General features: G+C 31.5%; 4 protein-coding genes and 1 pseudogene across 12 annotated transcripts; 3 read left to right on the top strand and 2 right to left on the bottom strand.

Annotated features, from left to right (window-relative positions):
* Positions 1–2394: 2394 nt before the first annotated feature.
* Positions 2395–5133, top strand: LOC125201709 (putative beta-glucosidase 35). 2 transcript variants are annotated; one of them, XM_048099933.2, is made up of 6 exons: positions 2395–2520; positions 2640–2712; positions 3046–3131; positions 3281–3347; positions 4302–4360; positions 4510–5133. In XM_048099933.2, the coding sequence occupies exons 1-6, from the start codon at positions 2398–2400 to the stop codon at positions 4513–4515; spliced, it is 414 nt and encodes a 137-aa protein (XP_047955890.1). In that variant the 5' UTR covers positions 2395–2397; the 3' UTR covers positions 4516–5133. The 2 variants fall into 2 exon arrangements, with proteins under 2 accessions (XP_047955890.1, XP_088920761.1); XM_089064635.1 differs by having other exon boundaries at positions 4302–5133.
* A 1687-nt stretch (positions 5134–6820) lies between these two features.
* On the bottom strand, positions 6821–8390 carry LOC148932792 (protein EMSY-LIKE 3-like; annotated as a pseudogene).
* On the bottom strand, positions 8251–11785 carry LOC148932791 (myb family transcription factor PHL5-like). Of its 3 annotated transcripts, none has more exons than XM_089064279.1 (8): positions 11443–11606; positions 11136–11344; positions 10864–11044; positions 10717–10793; positions 10571–10638; positions 10121–10190; positions 9913–10032; positions 8251–8534 (listed from the first exon to the last, which is right to left on the bottom strand). In XM_089064279.1, the coding sequence occupies exons 1-7, from the start codon at positions 11540–11542 to the stop codon at positions 9946–9948; spliced, it is 792 nt and encodes a 263-aa protein (XP_088920405.1). In that variant the 5' UTR covers positions 11543–11606; the 3' UTR covers positions 8251–8534; positions 9913–9945. The 3 variants fall into 3 exon arrangements, with proteins under 3 accessions (XP_088920405.1, XP_088920404.1, XP_088920406.1); XM_089064278.1 differs by lacking the exon at positions 8251–8534 and adding an exon at positions 11674–11785 and having other exon boundaries at positions 9871–10032; positions 11443–11556; XM_089064280.1 differs by lacking the exon at positions 8251–8534 and having other exon boundaries at positions 9871–10032; positions 10864–10950; positions 11138–11344; positions 11443–11607.
* A 3916-nt stretch (positions 11786–15701) lies between these two features.
* LOC125206086 (beta-glucosidase 13-like) lies at positions 15702–19262 on the top strand. 5 transcript variants are annotated; one of them, XR_007173907.2, is made up of 15 exons: positions 15702–15824; positions 15890–15956; positions 16027–16106; positions 16219–16285; positions 16382–16440; positions 16658–16733; positions 16905–16982; positions 17253–17340; positions 17431–17680; positions 17757–17872; positions 17949–18163; positions 18360–18391; positions 18595–18690; positions 18772–18856; positions 18986–19118. XR_007173907.2 is itself a non-coding variant. In XM_048105397.1 (15 exons), the coding sequence occupies exons 1-15, from the start codon at positions 15720–15722 to the stop codon at positions 19155–19157; spliced, it is 1584 nt and encodes a 527-aa protein (XP_047961354.1). In that variant the 5' UTR covers positions 15702–15719; the 3' UTR covers positions 19158–19262. The 5 variants fall into 5 exon arrangements, 3 of the variants coding, with proteins under 3 accessions (XP_047961354.1, XP_047961347.1, XP_088920760.1); XR_016135494.1 differs by having other exon boundaries at positions 18967–18990; XM_048105397.1 differs by having other exon boundaries at positions 17757–17863; positions 18588–18690; positions 18986–19262.
* Positions 19263–20320: 1058 nt separating this feature from the next.
* Positions 20321–24966, top strand: LOC148932790 (beta-glucosidase 13-like). Of its 2 annotated transcripts, XM_089064632.1 has the most exons (15): positions 20321–20638; positions 20936–21008; positions 21165–21226; positions 21388–21454; positions 22098–22156; positions 22554–22629; positions 22763–22840; positions 23031–23118; positions 23194–23443; positions 23526–23641; positions 23725–23939; positions 24132–24163; positions 24352–24457; positions 24560–24650; positions 24734–24966. In XM_089064632.1, exons 1-15 carry the CDS (start codon positions 20513–20515, stop codon positions 24903–24905), a joined length of 1611 nt encoding a protein of 536 aa, XP_088920758.1. In that variant the 5' UTR covers positions 20321–20512; the 3' UTR covers positions 24906–24966. The 2 variants fall into 2 exon arrangements, with proteins under 2 accessions (XP_088920758.1, XP_088920759.1); XM_089064633.1 differs by lacking the exon at positions 24734–24966 and having other exon boundaries at positions 24359–24457.
* Positions 24967–25696: the final 730 nt, after the last annotated feature.

Below are 25696 nucleotides of genomic sequence, written 5' to 3'. Positions count from 1 at the left end.
TAGCAAACTAGAGGTGGGAAATGGTACCACTTTAATCCAGGGTGAGGGCGTGAAATAAGCACTAGCTTCTTGCTTCAGCTCGTCATAGAAGCGGATCAAAACAGTTAACCTCCAAAAATAGCCCTTGAGTTTGCTCAACTCCTAACATCATTGAAGCTATCCATCACCTGTCCGGGTGAAAATGGGAGCTCCGGGTATCATCCTCTCATCCATATACCAAGGCGCAAAAAAAAGTTGTTTCTTCTCAAACTCCCAATTGGGCTTAAATTTATGGAAAATGATCTTATTCTGAATGTTCCATATAGACCATGAGATGACATAGAACATAGAAATCTACATTTGCTTATCAATCTTCCCCAGGCGTGTGCCAAGCCATGAGAGGAAGCAGTCTTTAGGATGATTAGGTAGACAGAGTGTCACGTTCCATTGATCACAGCAGTGGTGCCAGAGGCTGCTGGAGAGCTTACAGCTGAAGAAGAGGTGATCGATTGTTTCCGGATTCTCCTTACAAAAGGTGCAACGATCGCATTCTACTCCAGTACCCAGTTTGAAAAATCTCTCTTTTGTATCGAGCCTCCATTGGAGCATAAACCACAAATACAGTTGTGCTCGTGGCAACGTTTCTCCGAGCTAGTAGTCCAACGGGATAAGGGCTCTCCTTACCCATCAACTTTGTCACCTGCATCACAAAGTTAGTATTAAAACTTGACCCAAATATTAAGGAGAGTATCAAAAATTGGTGTACATGTGAAAAAGAGTACTCCCTCCATTCCAAAGTAATAGAGACGTTTTTTTTCGGCACGGAGATTTAAGAAAAATTGTGTTAGATGAGTTAAGTAAAGGGAGAATAAAGTGGAGAATGAAAAAAGGTAGAGAGATGAAGAGAGAAAAGAGTAAGAGAGAGTAAAGTAGGTGTGGAAAAATGTGTTGACTTTTACTAAAAAGGGAAATGACTCTATTACTATGGAACGTACCAAAATGGCAAAGTGACTCTATTACTATAAAACAGAGGGAGTATTATATTGTGCTTATTTAAAATTGTGAGTATTAGTAATAAAGATACCTATTTAAATCCTTATGAAGATATATTTTTAGTTAATTGTCCATGAAAAAAGGCCAATGGACGAGAGGCACTGATTTTAATGCGATTTTGGTAGAGGGGGGAATGAGAACAAGTGAGTAAAGTTCTGTTTTTCGGAACGAGACTAATTTTAGTAGACACCTCAAAATGAAAACAATTTAGTCTATTTTTCATTGACAGTTGGAGTAATTAAAAATTTATTTTATTATATAAAAATAAAACAAAAAATTAACCAAATGGTATATAAATTTGAAACTGTTACAATATACTACAAGATAATTATTATAAATATGAAACAAAAATCCACTACCTCTTACAGCCTTACTGTCTAACGAATTAACATTAAATAGTAATTGGACCTGTTTGATTTATTGGAGGAATTGGGCCTATTGGATTAGTTTACTAGGTTACTCGGAATTAAAAAAGCCCAACGTATTTACAACTAGGTCATCTTCCTAAGTCCTAACATGTTTAAATTGAATATCTAAAACCTTTGCCACTAATTACGTATAGAAAATATTTTGATTTTGTTAAGAAAATTCAATAAATCAATAAGCAATCAAAGTTCATATATCTGGCGTCACTAATTTTAATATTTTTCTTTGTCAATAAAAAAATGTATACAAAATAAATGAATAAGACAATAAAAAGGCTAAAGATGAGCTACATGGGCCACTAAAGATTACTAGCACATTAATCATTTAATTATAATTAGTACTACAGAGAAATATATTGTAGCGTTGGTGGATATTGTGTCCAAATAATTGCCAGTCTGATATATGGAGTAATTTTGATGGACAAATTAAATTTGAAAAATGAAACTATATGGAGTATAAAATATGATTTATGGGAGTATGTTCTTTATTTAATTTACATTATAGTACTCCCTCAGTCCTAATTAAGATGAGGTAAATTTTTTTGACACGAAGATTAAGAAATTATGTCGAAGGAATAAGAGTGATGAAATAAAATAATAGTGATTAGATATTATTTTTTTCTGAAAAAGAAAGCGACTCAATTTAATTGGGATATACGACTTAATATAATTTGGACGAAAGGAGCAGTATTTTATCTAGATTTTCAAATGAGGGTACAATTGACGGTTGAGAATGCATGAATATAAAGAAAATGCAACTATCAAATATTATAAATGCACAAATCGAAGTTGATTAATTTGTGGATTAATGATGGTGTCACCCCAATCTATAAAAGGCCCTATTCTATGATGGATATCACGTTGTAAGGGTTAAGATGTAATTTAACCTTCTCAGGATATCAATATATATTTGGAGCTTCTCTTTGCAGTGTTATACCATATGGCTTTACAATGTGTGTTAGTTTTCCTGTTTCTGGTTTGTTTTCTCTGCAAAGAAGCAGAGGCTATCTCCTCTCACTCAATTCCTCGTTCTAACCTCAATCCCAAACAACCTCTCCATCAAGTATGTTTTTTCTTACTCCTATATTTTTCACTACCATACAATATACATATGTGATATGCTAATATGCATCGTTTTCGAGATTTATACTAACTTTCATTTTTGGAAAAATTGTGTCACAGATATCGGATAGAGATATTGATAACAGAGATAAAACATTGGATTCATGGAGCATTTTAAATCAAGAAACTTCAGGTTTTAATTATGCATCACTTTATTCACTTGTTTTACGAAAAAAAATAATGCAATTCAGGTTAGACAGTTACGAATATTTATATTGTATTCTTATTATTATAATGGAAAAATATTACTACTATGTATTGCTATATTTGTGAGACTTATTTATGTAATTATACATTTATACTGTGTGTGCATATTAAACAAAATAATTGAGATATATTTAATGGATCACGTGAAACACTTATATTAATATATACTGGTTAGGATCACGTAAAAATACTAGTAATACTAGTAGTAGTACTAGTATTTTAGTAAGTATTTTGTTAATAATATTTATATATAATGCAGGTTATAATAATTGGTCAAAGTCAAATCTGAATCGAAGCAGCCTCCCACCAGATTTTATATTTGGAGCTGCGTCATCGGCCTATCAAGTAGACACTAATTTATAGTTTATGCAATTCAATTCCAATCAACTAGTGATTTTATTAATATTATCCAAAAACATTTATTTTTTCCCATTCTTGCAATAATTGGTTGAGTTAATACTTAATTTCTTGAGGTTTATTTTGTGACATGAAAGTATGAGGGTGCTGCATTTGAAGGCGGGAAAGGAAAAAGTATATGGGACACATACAGCCACACGCCAGGTTTAATTTGTTACACTTTTAATATTTTTATATTTGTTACTCCCTCCGTCCCACTCAAGATGGACACATTCTTGAGTGGCACGGGATTTTAGGAAGTGTGGTTAGGTGGAATAAAGTAAAGTGGAAAAATGTAGTTGAATATTTTAATGAGGATAGAAGAGAGATGAGGTTATTTACAAAATTAGAAAGTGATCATCTTGAACGAGAAACAAAAAAAGGAAACGTGGTCATCTTGAATGGGACGGAGGGAGTATATAGTACTCTCTCCGTCCCCGATTAAGAGTCACACTTTGACCGGACACGAGTTTTAAGAAATGCAAAGAAAAGTAGGTTGAAAAAGTTAGTGGAATGTGGGATCCATTTTTTTATATTGATTTTATAATAAAATGTGAGTGAATTGAGTTAGTAGAATGTGAGACCTACTTACTATTTATGGTAAAAATAAAGTGTGACTCTTAATTGGGGACGAACCGAAATGAAAATGTGTGACTCTTAATCGGGGACGGAGGGAGTAATATGCTCTTAAATTAAAATTATTATAAACCGGCGTCACTCCACATGATAAGATTCATGTTCATCCACTTAGGTGCGTGGAGTGTGTGTATTTTTTATACAATTTCTTTAAATGGAATAGTAAAATGTGTCTTGATATAAATTAACTTTATCATAATTCAGTTAAATTTATACGATTAGAAAATAGACTGGTTTTATCATTTTAGGTCATTCTATAAAATTAGACCATGTCTAACCATGGAATGTTTTTAACTAATTATACACTACTAATAATGTAAGTTCTACAATCCACTAACAATATTTTGATTATCTTTTCCTTCTCTCTTATCCTATTTATTTATGTCTTTCTTACTTTACCAATGGCATATTAAAACTATTGTCATTTATAAGTTTGTTTTTTAAGGATGCAGTGAGTATTTTTTAATATCTCATTTATTGCAGGTAAAATATCAGACGGGAGCAACGGGGACGTGGCTATAAACTTCTACAATCTATATAAGGTTTTGTTACCCCTAATACCAATACTATCGAAATAGATCACATACCTAATCATACAAATTAACTAAATATTTGATTAAATTTAGTTACTCCATATTATTTAGTAAAGGTCAAATGTGGTTCTAAATATGTGATGTTTTTTCAATTTTAGTCATAAACATTACGTTTTGAATTATTGCATCCCACACATTTGAACTCGGGCCGGAATCGGTATCAGCAAACGCCCGGTACCAGCAAATCAACCATGATTACCAAAAACCGGCTGCGGCGCACCACCACCCGCTGCCGAAAGACGCATCACGCGCCTCCCGTCGATGAAAAGCCTCCTCCCCAAGTCCAAATTCTCCAAACTCTTCTCGAACAAGTACGCCACTTGAGGGTCTTTGATTCCTTCCACTATTCGTTGGAGAAACCACGGTGGTGGAGGCTCGTTGGCTTCGTCTTTGATCCCTCGCTTCGGGACCCATGGTGTATGAGCCTGGGGCCGGTGCGGTTTTTGTCAAAGAAGTCGTATTCGTGGATCGCTCTTAGATCCGAAGTCGCATCATGAATATTAGTGTGTGCAGCCGAAGTTGAACTTGATTTTTGTGGCGGGAGACGGATGATCTGACGGGGGATGACGGTGCGGTTTTCGTCGAAGAAATTGACTTTTCTTGGTTTCGACGTTGCATCATCATCGTTCATCATCTTCTTCTGACCGTAAAAAAAAACTTACTTTCAAGGACACAAAAATAAATACTCAATTCCTTCTTTATAATGCAATTTATTTCTCACATGCAAAATGCAATTTATGTAATTGCGTAATTCTATGAAAATATGTAATATGTACAACATTCTTCCATGCTTGGTGAATGTTGGTGACACATTTTCTTGTTGAGATCATTAACGACGATTTTTAATTGTATATTGCTAATATATCGATAATAATACATAAGATTGACTGCATGTGATTAATATATGCATAATTTTCGAAGATATAGTGAAGGTAACAGTGATCCTTATGGAAATATTTACTAAGTCGTGTTTATTTTTGTGCTCTAATTTAGGGCCCAATTATAATATTACTATAATAGGTTTATGTTAAAATGACAACCCCTCTTAAAATGACACCTTGACACCACTTATATAGCTATATTATAAACTCTACACAACAATATTACAAACACTACACAACAATCTATAGATTGTTGTATAGTGTGTCGGATATTGCTGGACAAGAAATATTGCTGGTTAAAGACCAGCAAATTGCTGACCGTCTTTTTCCAGTTTTTTTTTTGCCACGTGGCAACTTATTATTCGTCCACGTGTACGATTGGCTAGGAATGGTGGTATGGTGTTATTTTAAGGGGTGATGGCACCCTAACATGCCCCTACTATAATATGTTTATTTTTATCAAAATAAAAAATAAGATTACAAAGGAATGGAATGACTAGGATGGCTATTCATGTAGAGATGAATTTAGGGGTGTGTTACATTGAATCATTCTTAAATTCCTAACTACAACTAAATAGGCATTGGATCATTAAATCAATGTAACAAAAGTTAGTGTCAGTTAAAAAAGTGAGTTATAACTAATTTTTAAAAAATATCTCAAAACTTTAAATGATTATAACTATCTCAATTTATATTATTTTTTTACTCAAAATATATCAAATTAAAGATAATTTTTATAAGGATTCTAATTAACGAGATCTCATTTGCAAATGTTTCGATGTCAAAATTTGATAAAAGTTATTGAATTTTTATAAATATCAACTAAAAGTTTAATGTCAATATAGCTAACATAATATGTCAATATAATACATATATAATGTCACTGTTAAATTATGTTGACATACTCAATGAATCATATTGATCAATATCTTTAGTACACTACATTAATAATTTGATTCAAAATCCTAATTTTGGTAGCTTTGTTATCTTTTCAAATTTAATTAATAATAGAATAAAATTACACATGGAAATCTATGGATCACTAGATCTCTACAAATTTTATGGTTTTAAATTAGTTGTAATTTGCAATTAAAAATAAATTTAGCAATTGATCACATCAATATCAACGTAAATATCAAACGAAATTGATAATTTAAAAAATTACTATCAAATAAAGAAGTAGAAGAGAGAGAGAAATCACCGTTTCATCTACCAAAGATGGTCTAGCTAGTTTAATAATTAATGATTATTGAAGCTCTATGTAAGAAATGTGCATATACATATGTCATATTAGTAAGGTTATTTTACTCAATTAAAGACAGAAAACCAAGTTATTTCTCAATTATTTACTTTCGGGCTCCATAAGTAATAGATTCTAGCCGTAAATGGCAATTTATCTCCATCGTCACCGGTGTTGTTATGCTCGGTCCAGTGCTGGGCCATATAAGAACTGACCACCTTCATCTGTCATAAGCAATCACCAAAGAGAAATAAAAACAAGGAAAACTTCTGAAAGTTCATCAAACAATTCTACAAGTGCACTGCTCTTTCAATTCCTCTTTTATAGTCCAAATGGCTCCTTCAGTGTAAGGGCCGATACGAAATAATAACCATTTAGCTGAGTATTCATAGTCGAGTCTATTTCCGATTAAAGAAAAAAAATACTAGTAGTGCATTTTGATCCATTGCTAAACAGTCTCTCCAAGGTCTTATTCTCTAATGAGCAGTCCATTGTTGGTTGGTCTTTTCTTTGTCTTCTAAGCTAATCATGTCGTCTTCACCGTCCCACTTAATATCTCCCGGAGATATCTACAGTGGAAATGCAAAAGAGGCTATCCCCAGGAGACAGTTTAACATCTATTCAATCTTTAATTCTTCTGCTTGCAAGTTTTTCTCCTATTCATAGTTTGAAGGACATAAAGCACCTTGAAAGAAGAATTCAACAAGTTAATATATGTCAAACTTTCCCACTAAATAGTCAGCTTGGCTTCTGTTTCTTCATGTCATCCAGAGAAATTTTATTATTCGTAGCTTATAGTATAAGGCTTAGATGGAACATAAGAAATATGTCATATACATAATGAAATAAGCTCTATACCGTACCTAGTTGACATCCTGTAAGGGGGAATTTCCATAGAATAACACATAGAACCACAAAAGACAACCAGTAGTTATAAATACTTGTTTTGATAAATCCAGTCATGCAAACTTTTACAAGATAAGAAATAAATCCAATTACACGCATAAAGAAACCATGACAGGAGCAAAATTGCAATTCTGACATCCTATAATCCAGAAAAGTAACGGTATCTACCTCAGCTAGGCTGACCCATTCCCATGTTTCAAAATCAGTACCTATGTGATAAACAAGAGCATGTCTACCCTGGCAATAGCATACAGCTAAATTGAGAAATTCATGATCAGAAAAGAAGGGTCCACAGTTATAAGAGAGGTGGATATACCTCAACTGCATTGTAATCAGTTATAACAGCTCCATAAAATTATTATCATCTGGCCATCTGGTTCTGGCTTTCCGTCCAATTAATGGAAGGCCCCCAATACAGTTACCAAATTGACCTCTTCCAGCCCGTCCCGAGGGATGCTGCATTTTCATTGATGAACCAGGTGGCATTTGACAAATAAAGTAAATTATTGCGAATCAGCACCAGTCAAGGTATAGCAGACAAAAAATAGTGATTAAATTTCAAACTCCCATATTTGTGTTTTTTGCCTTTTGTCCCTGCTATAGGTCCGCGTTTGGCAGCTAAGGAGGACGGCTGGTTTGTTGTACTAATTGCTTGTGGGGCACTGCATCGTGTAATGGTTGATCGGCACCATGAAAGATGTGTTGGAGCCCCCTTGATTGCCTCCATTCCCTGACAGTGTTCCCAAATTTCCATAACCAAAAAATTGATCATTTACAAAATTAGACTTGGGAATGCTTTTATTTTACTAATTGTTTCATCAGCATTAAACCTTCAGAGAACATATCTGTGCTCCTCATTTGGTAATCTTTACTCTGTCCTAAGCTCTGTAATTAAACATCCCTTCTCCTGAGAAAAATATATTTCTTTCAGCTGGTGAATTTTATCTCCCATGTCAGTCTCCTCCTATAGATTCGAGGAAATGAGTGAGCACTCAAGGTGGCAGGCCTTCCATAACCATAATTCATAAATGAGCCTCCCTCCTGACATTCTATTAATTTGTATTTTGATGTGGTGGAGGAAAATCGTCATCAGTTCCTGAAACAGCATCAATGGGAATGAGAGGAGAAGAATTATTGTCACTGACCAAGCCTGTATAAAACATAGAAAACAAAAAAGTAGTATGGCACTTGAAGAGATGTTATAGAAGTATACAAAACTAATAAGACCAGGGGCTCATAATAACCCATGCCAGATAACAGTCAGAACATAAGACTATAGAAAGTAACAAACATATGACATAAATGCCAGAATCCAAGTTGTTGGGAAAATTGAATAACTAATGGAAACACTGAAATGAGTGACCCAATTAACTGGTTTGTGCTTATTGTATAAGAAGCGAAAAAATTAAAAACCTTACTAAAGAAAAAGTTGTGCATGACTACTTGTTCATCAACAACATGCATTTATTTCAGAAATACTAGAAATATTAAGCCCCTGGAATGTGCCCCAAAGTGAAAATCGATTGGCCAGTTATTTTCCTGTTAATCATGTGCATCCCTGCGTCCGTCTCTAGAAAAAAATGAAAACAAATACTTCATCGTGAAATAAGATCTCAACTCCACAAAGTCCATCACTATCTAGAAACAAAATAAAATGCTCCATAAGCAACCAACAGCAGCAAATCCAGTTATCCATACACAAGATTCTATCAGGGGAATGTGGATTCAGAATCTACAACTCTTAGTCCATGCAGAGAAAGCATCTATAAATGGAACATTATGATTATTTTTCCTCTAAAGTTTCACTATTTCAAACCACTTATTTAATAGTTCAGTCCAAATTTTCATAAACATTTTTTTAAGAGAGCTCCATATTTTCAATCACATCGGTAACTAAAAATCATAATATTGATCATAGCAAACAAGGTAACTCTAAACAACCCAAGTCAGTATGAATTTTTGAACTAACAGGAGTATGGACCAGCAAGATGATAACAAACAAAGGAATTCTAACCATGCTTATTGTGGAGGAGGGGATCTGCTCCGAACAATTTCACCCTAAACATACAAGCAGGAGTGGCAAGATGGACACTAAAAGAAATTGTGACAAAATTTTGTGCACGAAGGAATACTTATATGATTTCAAACTCTGCAATCTGCATCATGTAATTCTTGTTACAAATTAAACTCAATTTTGAATACAATCTGTCATCACACTAGTCAATAGGAAAAAGAAGATTCTACATCCGATGTCCATGAATAAAGGTTTAGTTTGGTTTGGTTCGAGTTTTAAACAAATATTATGAAAAGTGAATGGAAAAATGTAGTGGGATGTTAGATTCAGTAGAATAGTACTAGTACAAAAGCAAATGAGACATTTATTGGTGAATAGGCGAAAATTGTAAAATAGGACGATTATTGATAGACACCGATAATTGAAAATGTCAGAAAGTTAATTGTGAAAGAATTTATACGATTGTTATTCACGAATAAGTTACAAAAATCCACTATTTTTTTGTATTCCACTGAGATTCAAGCATTGTCTGAAGCTGCTTTGCTTGTTCTTCAATCCTCATCTGCAACTTCTTCTGGCTCTAAACAAAACCAAGTTTAACTCAGAACCTAAAATATACTATGAATGTATAAAATTGGAGAAAAAAACTTAAGCTTAAAACCAAAAACCTCTAGTTGATCATATAGTTGTTTCTGAACATCTATCTGTAGCCTTAGAGCTTCCACAATCTGCATCCCCCTGTCATAGATCATCAACTATTTTTAACAAAAAATATGCTGACTAATTATACTATTCATACAAAATGTTTCCACATTGATCCATATGGAGTAGTAAAAAGTGTGAAGTTTGTATGTAAAAAGTTCATTTGTATATTTCATTTTAATACATTTCATCATATGTTTTTAATTAGACACTGTCAACTCTTTGCTTACGTGGAGTACTTGTTTCATGTTTTGTACCCATGTAGGAAAAAAATTGACGCTGTCTACACACAGATGACATATAGTAGTAATATATTAAAATGAAACTCGAATGAAATCTTTTGTATCATAACTTGTTGTACCAGCATCAAACAAAGATGAGTAATTAGCCCGAAATCGGCTGAGATTATAGCTTACGATTTCAATCCAATCTGCTCTGAATTGCCATCCTTCTCTTCGGGCTTTACTTCAGAAACGCGGTATTTCTGAGAAACAAAAACATAAAATTCTTTAGAAATCGAAATTTAAAATTTAATTGAGATTAAGGGTAGTTTTTGTTTAACCTGCAAATGGCTTTTGATATGGAAAATTGTCAATCCATCACATTGCATTAGCTTTAGGATTCCCTTTGGCGTGGCCTCTGCATTCAGTTCAATTGATCAATTCATCAAATTTATTAGTATCTCTCGATATAAATATATTCTACTTACTTTTGGCTCCACCTAGACGATCCACACACTCAATAAATTTCTTGTGAAGATCCTCAGTCCATCTAATTCTTTTTTTCTGCTCTTTTTCTGAAGAAGAAACATTAATCAATTTAGTCCCACCACAACTAAATGAATGTTGCTTCTCTAGCTGCACTGCCTTGCTGTAATAATGTTTTTCCATCTGTCACAACATTCAAATTGATTCAAATAATTTCGATGCCATCAATACTAATCATCAATTTAATTTGAAGAAGAAAAAAAAGTTTACTCACACCAATATTATTTTTACTATGATAATTGATGAGCAAGTTGTGACCGAGATTTCTCTGCTGAGGCTGATGAAGCTTGCATTCTTGAACACCGACGCTGCGACCGTGGCTTTGATCACGACACGAGCAAGATTGCACGAGTGATTGTAGTGTGTCTCTTGACTGAAAATTGTGACAATTGATCTTCTGCGGCGAAGGAGTCTGCTCATAATCTGCAACAATTTATCCATGGAATCAACAATTTCTTAACAAAGAAAAAATTAGACCAAAAATGATTAAATCTTAGTAATATTTATATACATAGAAATACCTGAAAATCCTAAGTGAGGCTGCATGAGACCTTTCTGAGATAACAAGCAAAGTTTGTAGCACAAACTTTGCAAACTATTGGATGAGAGATGAGTGTTCATCTTTATCGAAAGGGCTACAATAAGAAAAGAAAAAGAGCATATAAATTAGTTACATGATTTAATTGTTGCTAAACTACAATCTAAAGATCATTAATTGGAACCTTCAAATTAGCCAAAAAAAATTAGCCCACCTGACAAAACTAGCAAAGTATGATACAAAAGTTGGTGTATAATACACCTCCAAGAAAAAGGAGGGTGGACCAATGAGAAGTTAACAGAGACAAGATGTCCACATTTAATGAAATCTTGTTGTCATTTCTAGTAATAACAAAATGGATACAGTCGAAAAAGCATTGTAGAACAAGACAACAAGAAACTATCAACATTTATTTATTGGGTCAGGATAATATATAGTAGTACTCCAGTATTAAATTTATTTTATGTCTATATAGAGGCCTACTTATAAGTTAAAACACACGTGGTAGATTTATAATGACTGAACATAATTAGAAAATGGATTCTTCAGACTTCAGAGAAAGTTAAGTGTCACAGAGATTACTATATATTTCTCCATTAATAAACAAAGATAATTTGTATTTGAACCGGCCCCCCAAATATCCCCTTCATACAACCTAATTTATGAACTTTAAAATAGTATGTAAAGACGATTTTGAGGTGCAGCCGTGCAATACTTTATTACTAAATGCCTGAGAAAATAGGTTAATCCAAGATTAATGCGCGATCTTTGAACAATTTTTCAATTTTTACATACTTATTATGAAACTTTGCAATGTCACTGCCTCTTAATTTGTTACAAAATTAATTCAACTTTTTCTTCTTATAGAGAGCTTCACATATCTATAATCCCGAATACACATTACATAAATAGTACTAGTAATTAGTAATAATATGTCATGAAAAACGCATAGTACCCCTGTCTCTTAAATTTATAAATTATTTTGGTCTGTTCCTTAAAAGTATAAACTTTTTAAACTTTCTATTTTAGGAAGTAGAACTCACAATCCACTAACACTACTTTCATTACTTTTTCTCTTCATCACTCTTACTTTTTTCCATTTTAAGATTTATATTTAACTAAATATGGTTTAATTATATCGGTATATAGATATTTTTCAAAATAAATTGAGCTATTTATATCTACTGATATTATACGAAGTAGATATTATTTTTAAAAAGTAAAATTATTGAAGCTATTTCTTGTCGCAGTTCTGAGATTCCAAAGATAGATACTCATGTAGCCTAGCTATTTATGTATTCTACTTAGTTACATGAACATATTATATGACAAGAACTATGATTTATGAAGAAACAAGAATTTTTGTTGTACATATATATATGCGGAAACTAGTTTTTTAACAACATATTGTATATCAAAAATTAATTTTATTATCCCTAATTTGTAACTAAAGCTAAATTGACCTTTTGGTACTTGAAAGGATGAATAACATCATAACATAACATATTATTCGTTTTGTCCCACTATAAGTGATGCATTTCTTTTCAACCATTATTTTGCGAAAATGATATTCCCTCCGTCCCACTTTCGGAGTCTCGATTTACTATTTTTGGGTGTCCCACTTTAGGAGTCCCGGTTAGAATATTTCATAGTTGGTAATAGGCCCCACATTCCACTCACCTTTTTTCACTCACATTGTATTATAAAATTAATATATAGAAGTAGCTAGGATCCACACTCCACTATCTTTTTTCACCAACTTTTCTATATGTTTCTTAAAACCTGTGCCGAGCTCAACTGAGACTCCTAAAGTGGGACGGAGGGAGTAATAAATAGTTAAAATAAGAGAGTATTTACTATAAAAGAGTGTCATATCTACAGTATTCTCTTACTGTTACTTTCTCTCTACTCTAATTATTTATTAGTATCATTTTCGTAAAACAACGGCTAAAAAGAAACGCCTCAAGGACGGAGAGAGTATAACAATCTAGACTATTTTATTGTAGGAGAATAAGTAGGTGGAGTGTATTGAACTATGAAGACATATCACCTCAGAAATAAATCAACAATTACAATTGGGAATAATAAAGTGCTTAGTAATATTGAGCATCATTTTATTTTCTCAATTTCTTACTCATTTGAGAGATTTTATTCTATTAACAGCATACTATATAAATATATTTGTCACTATTCTAGCCCAACGAATTTATCACTAGCTTAATTTTAATCACTAAAAAAATATCAATTTTACCGACGGAAATTTTTCATCGGTAACTAAACACGTTGGTAAATAAGATTTTAGTTTTTGTTTAGTCAATAAATAGATTTAGTACCAATTTAAATGTGACGTAACATTTACGTTCGTATAAATTTAAATTTGTGGAAATAGCGACATATTAACATAACATAACGACATCATTTTACATGTGTATTTTTATTTTCATTTTTGTTATGAAAGACATAAGTCAACTGATGCTTCCCTTCTTGTGTCAACATCACTATTATAGAATGGAAACACATTCGACACAAATTGAAATACAGAAAATGGATCTTTATATAAATGTCAGTATATACTGCCGAGTTGAGTGTTGGGCCACGTGGATGTGTGGTAGCGGACTGTCGCAATTGCGCAGAGGAGCCGCGACCGTTGTGTTGCAGCTGAATGACGGGCGAGTGGGCCGTCGAAGGTGCTTGGATTTGTTGTGATCAAATCACATGTGTGCCACATCAACAACTATCTGGTTTTTACTGTTTGAACGTTTTTTATCATTGTAGTACTAGGCTACTTCAAAATAAAAGAGTATTTTGTAGACTATACTATCATAACTATAATTTTTCTATGTCTCTATACATGTACGTAGATAGTATATCGTACTATAATTTATTTATTTTATTTTTATTTTATATTTTAGTTGTGATCACATAGTTAAATAAAAAATCATTTTAAATTTGAATACTATATTCTAATTAAAAATTAATTAAATTATGTGAAAATGTAAAAAGTGATGATATAAAATTGATATGATGATATGATACACAACTTTCAATACCCTTTGCAGTGGATGGTCTAAGCATTAAATAATTAACACTAAATAAATTAATTGGGCCTATTTGGTTTTTTAGAAGAATTGGGCCTAAATAAATTAGTGATGCGTTGCATAGGACATGCTACTTTGCTGAACGGATATACAAATTGGATAAAATTATAATCTGTGAAAGTCTAAGCATATCATGACACATTTGTAAAGTTTATCCGCAAGATCAACCAACACCCAAAATTCATAGAAATAATGAATAAGACAAAAAAAAAAAGGCTAAAGGTGAGCTACAGACCGAGTTGTGATCTCCGCGGCGAGACACTCTCAACAGCGAGCCACCCACAACAGTGACTCGATGTCGTCTCGTCCACATGAGCACAGTTGCGGATGCTCTTAGTTGTGTTAAATATAGTAAAAAAAAGTTTTTAGAAGTTCTACGCCTGTCCCATTAAATATGAAATAGTATTTGTTTTTGGGTCCATATTTTATGTGAATTAATAAAAAAAAATTAAAGTAAGAGAGATGAAAAAGTAGAGATGATTTTATTTTTATTTTAAGAAATGTTTCATTTTTAATGGGCTAAGGAAGTACTCATATAATTTAATTAATTTTAGTGAACTAAAGAAATTGACAGTGCTATTTTTGGGCATATGTAATATAATTATGTAAAAGATTACGATCTCTGGCCGTTTGCTCTCAACTCAATCTACAACGTACTCTAGCTATCATGGGGAAGATGACATATTTTGGGACTCTATGGGATTTTGTACACTCTTATTTTAAGGAGTTTTGAGTAAAGAGAAAATATTGATAAAAATGAATAAAATAAGACAGAAAAAAAATTATTGATTTAAAATAGGAGATATTGATAAAAGTAAAGAAATAATAAGTTGAATGTTTTAATTACTTTCTAATCTTGTTATTCCTGCTTGATTTAATATAATCACCCAATTTTCCATATGTAGTTATTGCACTGCGAGAAACAACAAATCTGAAACAACAATCGCAGGAGGAGTAGATGCGTCAACATTGAATGACTATGATTGAGAAAATTGAATGATCAATATGTACAGTTGAAGAAATTAAAGTTGATTAATTTGTTGGTTAAATAATTAAATTAATGATAGCATCACCCAAACAAGATAATCGTAAGGGTAAATATGTAATTTAGCTTCCTCGAGATATAAATACATGTCTGGATTTTCTTTTAGTAGATCTGTATATGGCTTCGCATTTTGTGTTTCTATTTCTGGCGTGTTTGATTTGCGAAAAAGCAGTGAATGTTTCTTCCCAATCTATCAATTATTCAAACCCCAATTCCAAACAAGTACTAAGCTTTTCCTTACTCACCACTTCCTTATATATTTATTAACTTTCATTTTTGTGTGGCAGTCCGGAGATGTTGATAACAGAGATAAAATATTGGATTCTTGGAGCATTTTAAATCCAGAGATTTCAGGTTCTAATTTTGCACTACTTTTGTTTAAATGTTTTGTTTTTTAATGTGATTAATTAATATTACAATGCAGGTTACGATAATTCGTTACATCTGAATCGAAGCAGCCTCCCACCAGATTTTGTATTTGGAGTTGCATCATCGGCCTATCAAGTAGAATTAATTAATTAAATAGTTTATTTGTACCCATTCTTTCAATTATTGATCGAGTTATATGGAGTTTGAAGATAAAATCTGTGTGGTTTAAAATTTTGTGACATGACAGTATGAGGGTGCTGCATTTGAAGGGGGGAAAGGAAAAAGTGTGTGGGACACATTCAGCCACACGCCAGGTTTAATTTAATGTTTATATAATAATATGCTCTCAAATAATTTTTTAATGTTTATATTATATATTCTGAAAATTACTGAAATTAAAAAGTTTGCAGGCAAAATATCAGACGGGACCAACGGTGACGTGGCTACAAACTTCTACAATTTTTATAAGGTTCAATTAGATCAGTAGAGACGTGAGCTGAGTTATCCATCACCTACCATATCATGCAAATCAAACATTTGATTGAATTGAATTATTTTCTACCTAACACTTTAATTGAAAATTAAAGTGTTGCAATTAAAGTGTTATTATTGAGTTTTCCAACACTTGCATGCATGAATGAATATTTGAATAGATTAATAATTGATGTGGAAATTTGATTTGGCAGGATGATGTTAAGTTGCTGAAGAATTTAGGAGTTGATGCTTTCAAAATGTCTATCTCTTGGCCTCGAATATTACCTCGTAAGAATAGTAAATTACTGGGATATTTTATATAAGTTCCTTATAAACTTATTAGATCTGGTCAAATATGGAACTTACAAAGTGTCCAAAATTAAAGTATACCCAAATATATTTAGTAGAGTTCATTTTTTAACATAACTGAATTATTTATTATACAAAAACTCTTATCAGGTGGGAAGCTAAGTGGTGGAATCAACAAAGAAGGAGTAGCCTTTTACAACAACCTTTTGAATGAGCTCATAGCAAATGGTAAACATTTTCAAGAATCTTATTTCTTCAAAGCTATATGTATTGAAAGATATATATTAGTACTAATATTTTATCTATTGCATTAATTTATAAGTAAAATTTGGTCACAAGCATAATTATTTTTATAGCCTGATATTTAAATAAATAATCACCCAAAAATAGCTGGACATTTTCTCCAATTTTTCATTTAGGTTGCATTTTTTATTACTTTAATATTGTTTTTTTCTTAACTTCCTTTTCCGAATTTACTTTGGATGGATGGATGTAAAGGTATAACCCCATTTGTGACACTATTTCATTGGGACGTTCCTCAAGCACTAGAAGATGAGTATGGAGGTTTCCTAAGTCCACTCATTATGTAAGTCAATCAATGTATATATATCTATTGATTATTATCATAATAAAATGATAGTAGTACTAAACATAGTTATGCTTTTTGGGTTTTCAGAGATGATTTTAGAGATTTCGCAGAAGTTTGTTTCAAAGAATTTGGCGATCGAATTAAGCATTGGATGACAATAAACGAGGCATATATGTTCTCTCTGAATGGATATGATGGAGGTTTGTACGGAGAGTTAGCCCCTGGGAGATGCTCCTCTTGCCCTCATGGTGACTCTGCAACCGAACCTTACATCGTCGCTCATAATTTGCTTCTCTCTCATGCTACAACTTTCAAACTATACAAACTCAAATATCAGGTTTGATTTCATCATAATATATTGATTTTTCATTAATCATTTTATTCACTATATTGATATATATATTCGTGGATAGACAACTCAAAAGGGAGAAATTGGCATAACACTATATTCCAACTGGTTTGTACCTTATTCGAGCACCGACCTCGATATCAAAGCTGCCGAACGAGCCCTTGAATTTATGTATGGATGGTGAGTTATGAGTAAAATACATATCTAATTTGATCGATATTGTAAATGTGGAATATATTTGATATTGTAAATGTAGGTTTATGAATCCAATAGTAGAAGGAGATTATCCAGCAGTAATGCGTTCCATTGTAAAAAATCGATTGCCAAAATTCACAGAGAAGGAAAGCTCAATGTTGAAAGGGTCATTTGATTTCATAGGATTGAATTATTATACAGCAAATTATGCAGCACATATCTCCACTCCCAATCCCAATATCAGCTGCTCCACTGATAATATGGTTCATTTTTCTTGTAAGTTGATTATTAGATTTTTTTATTCTTATGAAATTATTCTTCTTTGGATCATGCAAAATATTAGTGTTTTCAGAATTAGCTCATAAATTCAGATAATATAAAATATAATATATCTATCTGCTTTCGTATTTTATATATTCTTTTTTGTTTATTTAATTATTTATTTATTTATGATTTTGTTATGATTCCGCAGTGGATATTGATGGTGTGCCTATTGGTGAACCGGTACGTCTGTAAATTTGATCGTAATGCCTTGTTTTTTTGGTTTACATAATTTAATTATAAGGCTTAATTTGCTTTTAGTGATAAAGCAAGATCCATAAAAAAAAAGAAGTTTAATTAATTAGTATATTTATTTTGTATGATTTGATCCGTGATGGATAATTTGTACATAGCGATCTAATTAAAGATAAAATTTTAGACTGCAGTTAGCGTTTTATGTGTCTATCCACAAGGACTTCATGATATTTTACTCTACACCAAGGAAAAATACAATATTTCCAAGGTTTACATAACAGAAACAGGTAATTAAAGTATATTCTATAAATTTTTTCACTTGATGATGTTTGTTTTTTTTTTAAACATTATTTTATGCTATTTTCTAGGTATAGGTGACTTTGGCAGTACAGAAGACCAAAAACGAATTGATTATTACTATGATCATATAACAGCGGTTCAACAGGCCATTGAGTAAGGACTTCTTTTCATTTATATAGTATTGTTGTTTCAAATAAAAGTTTAGTGTTAATTGTGAAACAATTGACTCGTATACCATAACAACAACTTTATTAATTTAATAGTTTTATTTCTGTGTGACAGGAAGGGTGTAAATGTAAAAGGTTTTTTCGCATGGTCATTTTTGGACAATTTTGAATGGGCGTCGGGATATTCTATTCGATTTGGGTTGTACTACGTGGATTACGAGAATGGTATTAAAAGAATTCCTAAACAATCTGCATTTTGGTTTATGAATTTCCTCAACTACAAGTAAAACGGTATTGGACAATATGATTTTGTATACTATAGAGTAAGAGTAGTATTTTTATATATCAAAACATGTACAACATTTTTATTATTTATGTTTGCTCTTTTTTTATTTGGTATATAAGATACTATATACTACTGTTGGTAAAGATATAGCTGACACACCTTATGCGTTATTCTCTATCAATATAATTTTATGCGTCCACCAGATTTTTAGATTAAATAAAACGTCATTTTTTCAGGGTTTTGAAATTTTTCAGATTCCATAGTTATACTTAGGCCTGTCAAATTGGATATCCGCGGGTACCCGATCCGAAAATAATTTTGGGTACCCAAATACCCGACTCGGGTATCCAGTCCCGAAAAATCAGGTATCCAATCCCGATTTTAGATTTTAATTTTAATTTTTTTTATTATTTTTTAAGAAAATTAACTATAAACTTTTAATTAAAATTTTAAAATAATAAAATAAATACATAATTTATTATATTTAATTAAAAAAATCGGGTAATTTGGGTATACCCGATCGGGTATCAGATAACCCGATACCCGATAATCCAAAAATTCTATACCCGAACCCGATCCCGAAACCTGAAAAATCGGATATCGGATAGTCAATCCCGATATTTCGGGTTTGGATATCGGGTATCCAATTCCCGATACATAAATTGATTAAGGCGTTTTTTTCAGATTTTCAAAAGAGTGAAACAGAAGAAAATTTGATCATTTTTCATGATTTATTTAGCAATTTAACCTATTTTAAGTACGAAACAAAAATTTACCACCCAATCTAAGGAGTAAGGACTAATAAAATTAACAATTAACATTGAATACTGATCAGGCCTATTGTATTTTTTTAGAGGAATTGGGCCTATTGGATAGATGAATATTTTAGTAAACGGTAGTAACAATCCTTAAGAGGCTTAAAAAGCCCAACGCAAGTATCACTATCCGCCAATTTTATGAAGTTAGATATGCAAAATCACTCAACATCAAAAATTCAAATATTAAGCCATAATAATATTAATCTCTTTTTTGCCAATAACAGTTTATACAAAACAAATTAACAAAACAAAAAAGGTAAAAAAGGCCACGAAAGATGTGGGACACACATTATCATATTAGTTAAAATAGTATCAATAGATAATAAGACTTGTTTGTATAATATATGGTGAATTTTTTTTTATAAATAGAATAGATTAATTTTAATATAGATATGCCAATATGAAACAAAGATTAAACGCCCCATGCTATGTGGGCCCAGTCACCTCACCCTATCACAACGTAAGGATACAATTTTAACTTCTTTGGGATATCAATATATATTCGGAGCTGCTTGATGTAGTTAAACTTAAGTTTCATATGGCTTCGCATTTTTTGTTATTTTTCCTGTTTCTGGTTTGTTCAATTGGCAATGAAGAAGCAGTGTTTGTTTCTTCTCAATCTATCCATCATTCAAACCTCAATTCCGAACAACCTCTCCGTCAAGTAAGCTTTTCTTACTCCTATAGTTTGAAATTCAATAGGATGTAATCAAATGCAAATTCTAAACTATGATTTGGATCGTTAGAAAATATTAACAGATGAGAAAATAATAACAACAAAAAATGTCTATGGTTGATGTTTTGACGTTGACATTGTTTTGAAACTGTGTTGACATTTTTTGTTACTGTTATTTTGTCTTCTGTTGACATTTTCTAACAGTCAAGATTATAGTTTAAAATTTGTACTATGCACTTTTTAAAGATTATTATAACTTTGATTTTTGGCAAATTTGTGTGGCAGTATGGCTTTTCAGAGGGAGATGTTGTTGGTAGCAGAGATAAAACATGGAACATTTTAACCCAAGAGATTTCAGGTTTTGATTATGCATGAGTTTATCAATCAATTAGTAGTATTTCAGCAATGGATCCATGTTAGATTACTTACTATAATATAATTACTGCTTTTTAGTTAGATAAAATTGTAAGCTTATTTGGATATTTTATTTTATTTTGATTATATTATGATGCAGATTTAAGTCGCAGTAGTCTTCCACAAGATTTTATATTTGAAGCTGCGTCATCAGCCTATCAAGTAGACATTATATATTATATAGCTTCTGCAATACCATTCCAAACAACTAGTGATTTTATTAATATTATCCAAAATCATTTACTACTACTACTTTTTTCCCATTCTTGCAATTATTGATTGAGTTATGGAGTTTGAAGATAATTTATTTTGTGACATGAAAGTATGAGGGCGCTGCATTTGAAGGGGGAAAAGGAAAAAGTATATGGGACACATTTAGCCACACGCCAGGTTTTGTTACACTTTAATTTTTTAATCTTTATACTAGTATTAATTATAGGAGTACCTAAGTACTCCCTTTGTCCCATTAGAAATGAAATATTTTTCTTTTATGATTATTTCAATAGAAATGAAATATTTCTTAAAATAAAAACAACATTATCTCTACGTTTTCATCTCTCGTACTTCATAAAATCATGTACCAAAAACCAAATATTTCATATTTATTGGGACGGAGGGAGTAAGTAGTATATGCTCTTAAAAAAATAAAATTATACTCTCCGTTCCATGTTACTTGAGGCATTTCTTTTTGGCACATGCTTTAAGAAAGTTGTTTTAGGTGAGTTAAATACAATTGAGTAGAGAATAAAATAAGAGAAAGAAAGAGAGTAAAATACTCAAGTAACTTGTGACGACCCAAAAAAGAATACGACTCAAGTAACTTGGGAGGAGGGAGTAGTATATAGACTAGCCCCACTTGATCAGTGTTTGAAATTTTTATATTTTTCTATGGGGAAAAGTATAACGTGGATATGCTTATTATACTTCTAAATTCTAACTGGGATGAATAATATATTTAAGCCAGAAAAAATCAATATTTAAAATTGATAAATTTTGAAAAATTGTGACATCAACTGAAATTAAAAGTTTGCAGGTAAAATATCAGATGGGACCAACGGTGACGTGGCTACAAACTTCTATCATCTTTATAAGGTTTTGTTACCCCTATGACCCTATCTACTTCCTATAAGAGAATTTATAGAGGGTATTTTCCTCTCGTAAATGAGATGAATAAGATTGATGGGATGCAAGATGATTAGATCACTCGGATAATTTAATTTTGTAGTACATTTAAAATGATTTATTATGGAGCATAATAAATTGAGGATTGTTACTAAAATGCAAAATTATGAAAAAATATTATTATTATTATTATTATTATTATTATTATTATTATTATTATTCTTTTCTTCTTCTTTTATAATCGCAGAAAAATACATAAAATTGAAAATGATCTATACATATATCTGAATATTATTATCGAGTTTTTTCCAACTTACGTGAATAAATGGAGTATTTGATTGTTTGATATGTGCATTTGATTTCGCAGGAAGATGTCAAATTGCTGAAGAATTTAGGAGTCGATGCTTTCAGAATGTCCATCTCTTGGCCTCGAATATTACCTTGTAAGAATAAGTATAGTAGTACCATATTTTGATTACTCAGCTTATAAACTCTTGAGAGATAATATCTTGTAAAATGGTAGACTTAATTTTTATAACAAACTGAATCATTTAGCATACAAAAACTCTTTATCAGATGGGAAGCTAAGCGGTGGAATCAACAAAGAAGGAGTAGCCTTTTACAACAACGTCTTCAATGAGCTCATAGCAAATGGTTAACATTTTCAATAATCTTATTTCTTATTTAGTACTCCGTTTCATTAAAACAAAATTTCGGCCCAATTCATAAATAGCCTGATTTATTTTTAAAAATGACAAAAATGGCTGGACTCTTTCTCCAATTTTTCATTAAGGTTGCATTTTATAAAAGTTTAATGTCTTTTTAACTTTGTTTTCATGTAAAGGTATAACCCCATTTGTGACACTATTTCATTGGGACGTTCCTCAAGCACTAGAAGATGAGTATAGAGGCTTCCTAAGTCCACTCATTATGTAAGTCAATCAATATATATATAACTATTGATAAATTAATCATTGGATAACAGTAAATGAGGCGTATATTTTCAGAGATGATTTTAGAGATTTCGCAGAAGTTTGTTTCAAAGAATTTGGTGATCGTATTAAGCACTGGATAACAGTAAACGAGGCATATATTTTCTCTCTAAACGGATATGATGGAGGGTTGTACGGACGGTATGCGCCAGGGAGATGCTCCTCTTGCCCTCAAGGCGACTCGGCAATTGAGCCTTACATTGTCGCTCATCATTTGCTTCTCTCTCATTCTACAACTTTCAAATTATACAAACACAAATATAAGGTTTAATTTCATCATTTTCATGCATAATGTATTGAAACTTCATTAATCATTTTTATTTATGTTGATATTAAATCGTGGATAGGCAACTCAAAAGGGAGAAATCGGCATAACACAAGTATCCAACTGGTTTGTACCTTATTCGAGCACCGATCTCGATATCAAAGCTGCCGAAAGAGCCCTTGAATTTATGTATGGATGGTGAGTTATGAGTAAAATATATACTCCTATATAATTTGATCGATATGGTAAATGTGGAATATATTTGGTATTGTAAAATGTAGGTTTATGAATCCAATAGTAGAAGGAGATTATCCAGCAGTAATGCGTTCCATTGTACAAAATCGGTTGCCAAAATTTACAAAGGAGGAAAGCTCAATGCTGAAAGGGTCATTTGATTTCATAGGATTGAATTATTATACAGCAAATTATGCAGCACATATCTCCACTCCCAATCCCAATCTCAGCTGCTCCACTGATAATATGGTCCATCTTTCTTGTAAGTTAATTGTTAGATTTTTTATTCCTATGAAATTATTCTGGTTTGGATCATGCAAAATATTACTAGTGTTTTCAAAATTAGCTCATAAATTCAGAAAATATAAAATATAATAGATCTATCTGCTTTCGTTTTTATGCTTTTTTGTTTATTTAATTATTTGTTATTTGTAATTTTGTTATGATTCCGCAGTGGATATTGATGGTGTGCCTATTGGTGAACCGGTACGTCGTAAATTTGATCGTAATTCCTTGTTTTTTTTTGGTTTACATAATTTTAAAAGGCTTAATTTGTTTTTAGTGATAAAGCAAGATCCAAAAAAAAAACAAGTTTAATTAAATATTTGTTTTGTATGATTGGATCCGTGATGGATAATTTGTACATAGCGATCTAATTAAAGATAAAATTTTAGACTGCAGTTGGCATTTTATGTGTCTATCCACAAGGACTTCATGATATTCTACTCTACACAAAGCAAAAATACAATATATCCAAAGTTATTTACATAACAGAAACAGGTACATTTGAAAATATTCTTTTGTTATTACTATATGTGTATGTATACATTTGCACCGGTAGATGTTTATTTTTTTTAAACATTACCTTTTTTTTAATTTTAGGTAGAGCTGACTTTTACAACAGCAGTACAGAAGACCAACAACGAATTGATTATTACTATGATCATATAACAGCGGTTCAACAAGCCATTGAGTAAGGACTTCTTTTCATTCATATAGTATTATTGATACAACAATTGTTATTAATATACTAGTAATTTTATTTTTTTATGACAGGAAGGGTGTAAATGTAAAGGGCTTTTTTGCATGGTCATTTTTGGATAATTTTGAATGGGCGTCGGGTTACACGATTCGATTTGGGTTTTATTATGTGGATTATGAGAATGGGCTTAAAAGAATTCCTAAACGATCTGCTTTATGGTTTAAGAATTTCCTCAATTACAAGTAAAAATGTACTTGTATGCTTCTATTGATCTAGTAGTAGAGTGGTTAATGTTTGAATCAGAAATTATAGATTTAAATCCCATGTGATACAACTTTTAAAATTTATATTTAATTTATTTACCATTATGTTATTTGACGATAATATTGATCTGTATATTATTTTTATATCAAAGCATGGATCGATGAAGTAACAAATATTATTTATAGTTATTTGTTTACTCGTATGATACTACTAGCTAGCTGTAAAACGAATCTAGTCAAAATGAATAATAAAGATGCACAATTATGTCTAAATAGTTATTTAGGAAAAGTCTCTAGTATAAATTATTATTTCAAAATTCTAAATTCAAAAATTAGAATATATAGTCTACTGAAATAAATTTCTACGATCAATATGGTCGAACAGAAAATGCTAATATGACAGCTTAAAAAAGAGAATTATAGCTGAAATAAGGCTGATTTTTGAGTTAACATTATGGATGCACTAATCAACCTATTATCCACTTGGGAGCATATATATGTAAATGATGATTTAGCCAAGGAAATCAAATTAAGAATTATTTTTTTCAGAAGTTTGCAACTAATTATTACTTCCTAAGTTTCGTTTTTAACGTGACATCCCTAACCCGAAACATGCATTATTTTGCATATTATCATATTATATTGTCATTGCATATTAAATTGTCATTTTTACTGTCAAGATATTATGTGTGTCATAGAGAATATATTTATTGTTATGACGATTCAATATAGTCGAATATATGGATAGATTTACGAGAATTGTTAAAATAGATG

The sequence above is a fragment of the Salvia hispanica genome, chromosome 2, assembly GCF_029641045.1.
Source record: "Salvia hispanica isolate PSC_SH4W2 chromosome 2, Shi_PSC_v1, whole genome shotgun sequence".
Lineage (NCBI taxonomy): Eukaryota > Viridiplantae > Streptophyta > Magnoliopsida > Lamiales > Lamiaceae > Salvia > Salvia hispanica.
Note: the sequence above shows the minus strand (reverse complement) of the source record. Positions and strands in the feature narration are given on the sequence as shown.

Coding starts and splice junctions, on each gene's coding strand:
- LOC148932790 (XM_089064632.1), top strand. CDS start 20,513: ATGGCTTCGCATTTTTTGTTATTTTTCCTGTTTCTGGTTTGTTCAATT. Junction 21,009..21,164: donor TTTAACCCAAGAGATTTCAG/GTTTTGATTATG, acceptor ATTATGATGCAG/ATTTAAGTCGCAGTAGTCTT. Junction 21,455..22,097: donor CACATTTAGCCACACGCCAG/GTTTTGTTACAC, acceptor AAAAGTTTGCAG/GTAAAATATCAGATGGGACC.
- LOC125206086 (XM_048105390.1), top strand. CDS start 15,720: ATGGCTTCGCATTTTGTGTTTCTATTTCTGGCGTGTTTGATTTGCGAA. Junction 16,107..16,218: donor TTGCATCATCGGCCTATCAA/GTAGAATTAATT, acceptor GTGACATGACAG/TATGAGGGTGCTGCATTTGA. Junction 16,734..16,904: donor TTGGCCTCGAATATTACCTC/GTAAGAATAGTA, acceptor AACTCTTATCAG/GTGGGAAGCTAAGTGGTGGA.
- LOC148932791 (XM_089064278.1), bottom strand. CDS start 11,542: ATGAACACTCATCTCTCATCCAATAGTTTGCAAAGTTTGTGCTACAAA. Junction 10,794..10,863: donor TCGTCTAGGTGGAGCCAAAA/GTAAGTAGAATA, acceptor AACTGAATGCAG/AGGCCACGCCAAAGGGAATC. Junction 10,033..10,120: donor AACTATATGATCAACTAGAG/GTTTTTGGTTTT, acceptor GGTTTTGTTTAG/AGCCAGAAGAAGTTGCAGAT.
- LOC125201709 (XM_089064635.1), top strand. CDS start 2,398: ATGGCTTTACAATGTGTGTTAGTTTTCCTGTTTCTGGTTTGTTTTCTC. Junction 2,713..3,045: donor TTTAAATCAAGAAACTTCAG/GTTTTAATTATG, acceptor TATATAATGCAG/GTTATAATAATTGGTCAAAG. Junction 3,132..3,280: donor CTGCGTCATCGGCCTATCAA/GTAGACACTAAT, acceptor GTGACATGAAAG/TATGAGGGTGCTGCATTTGA.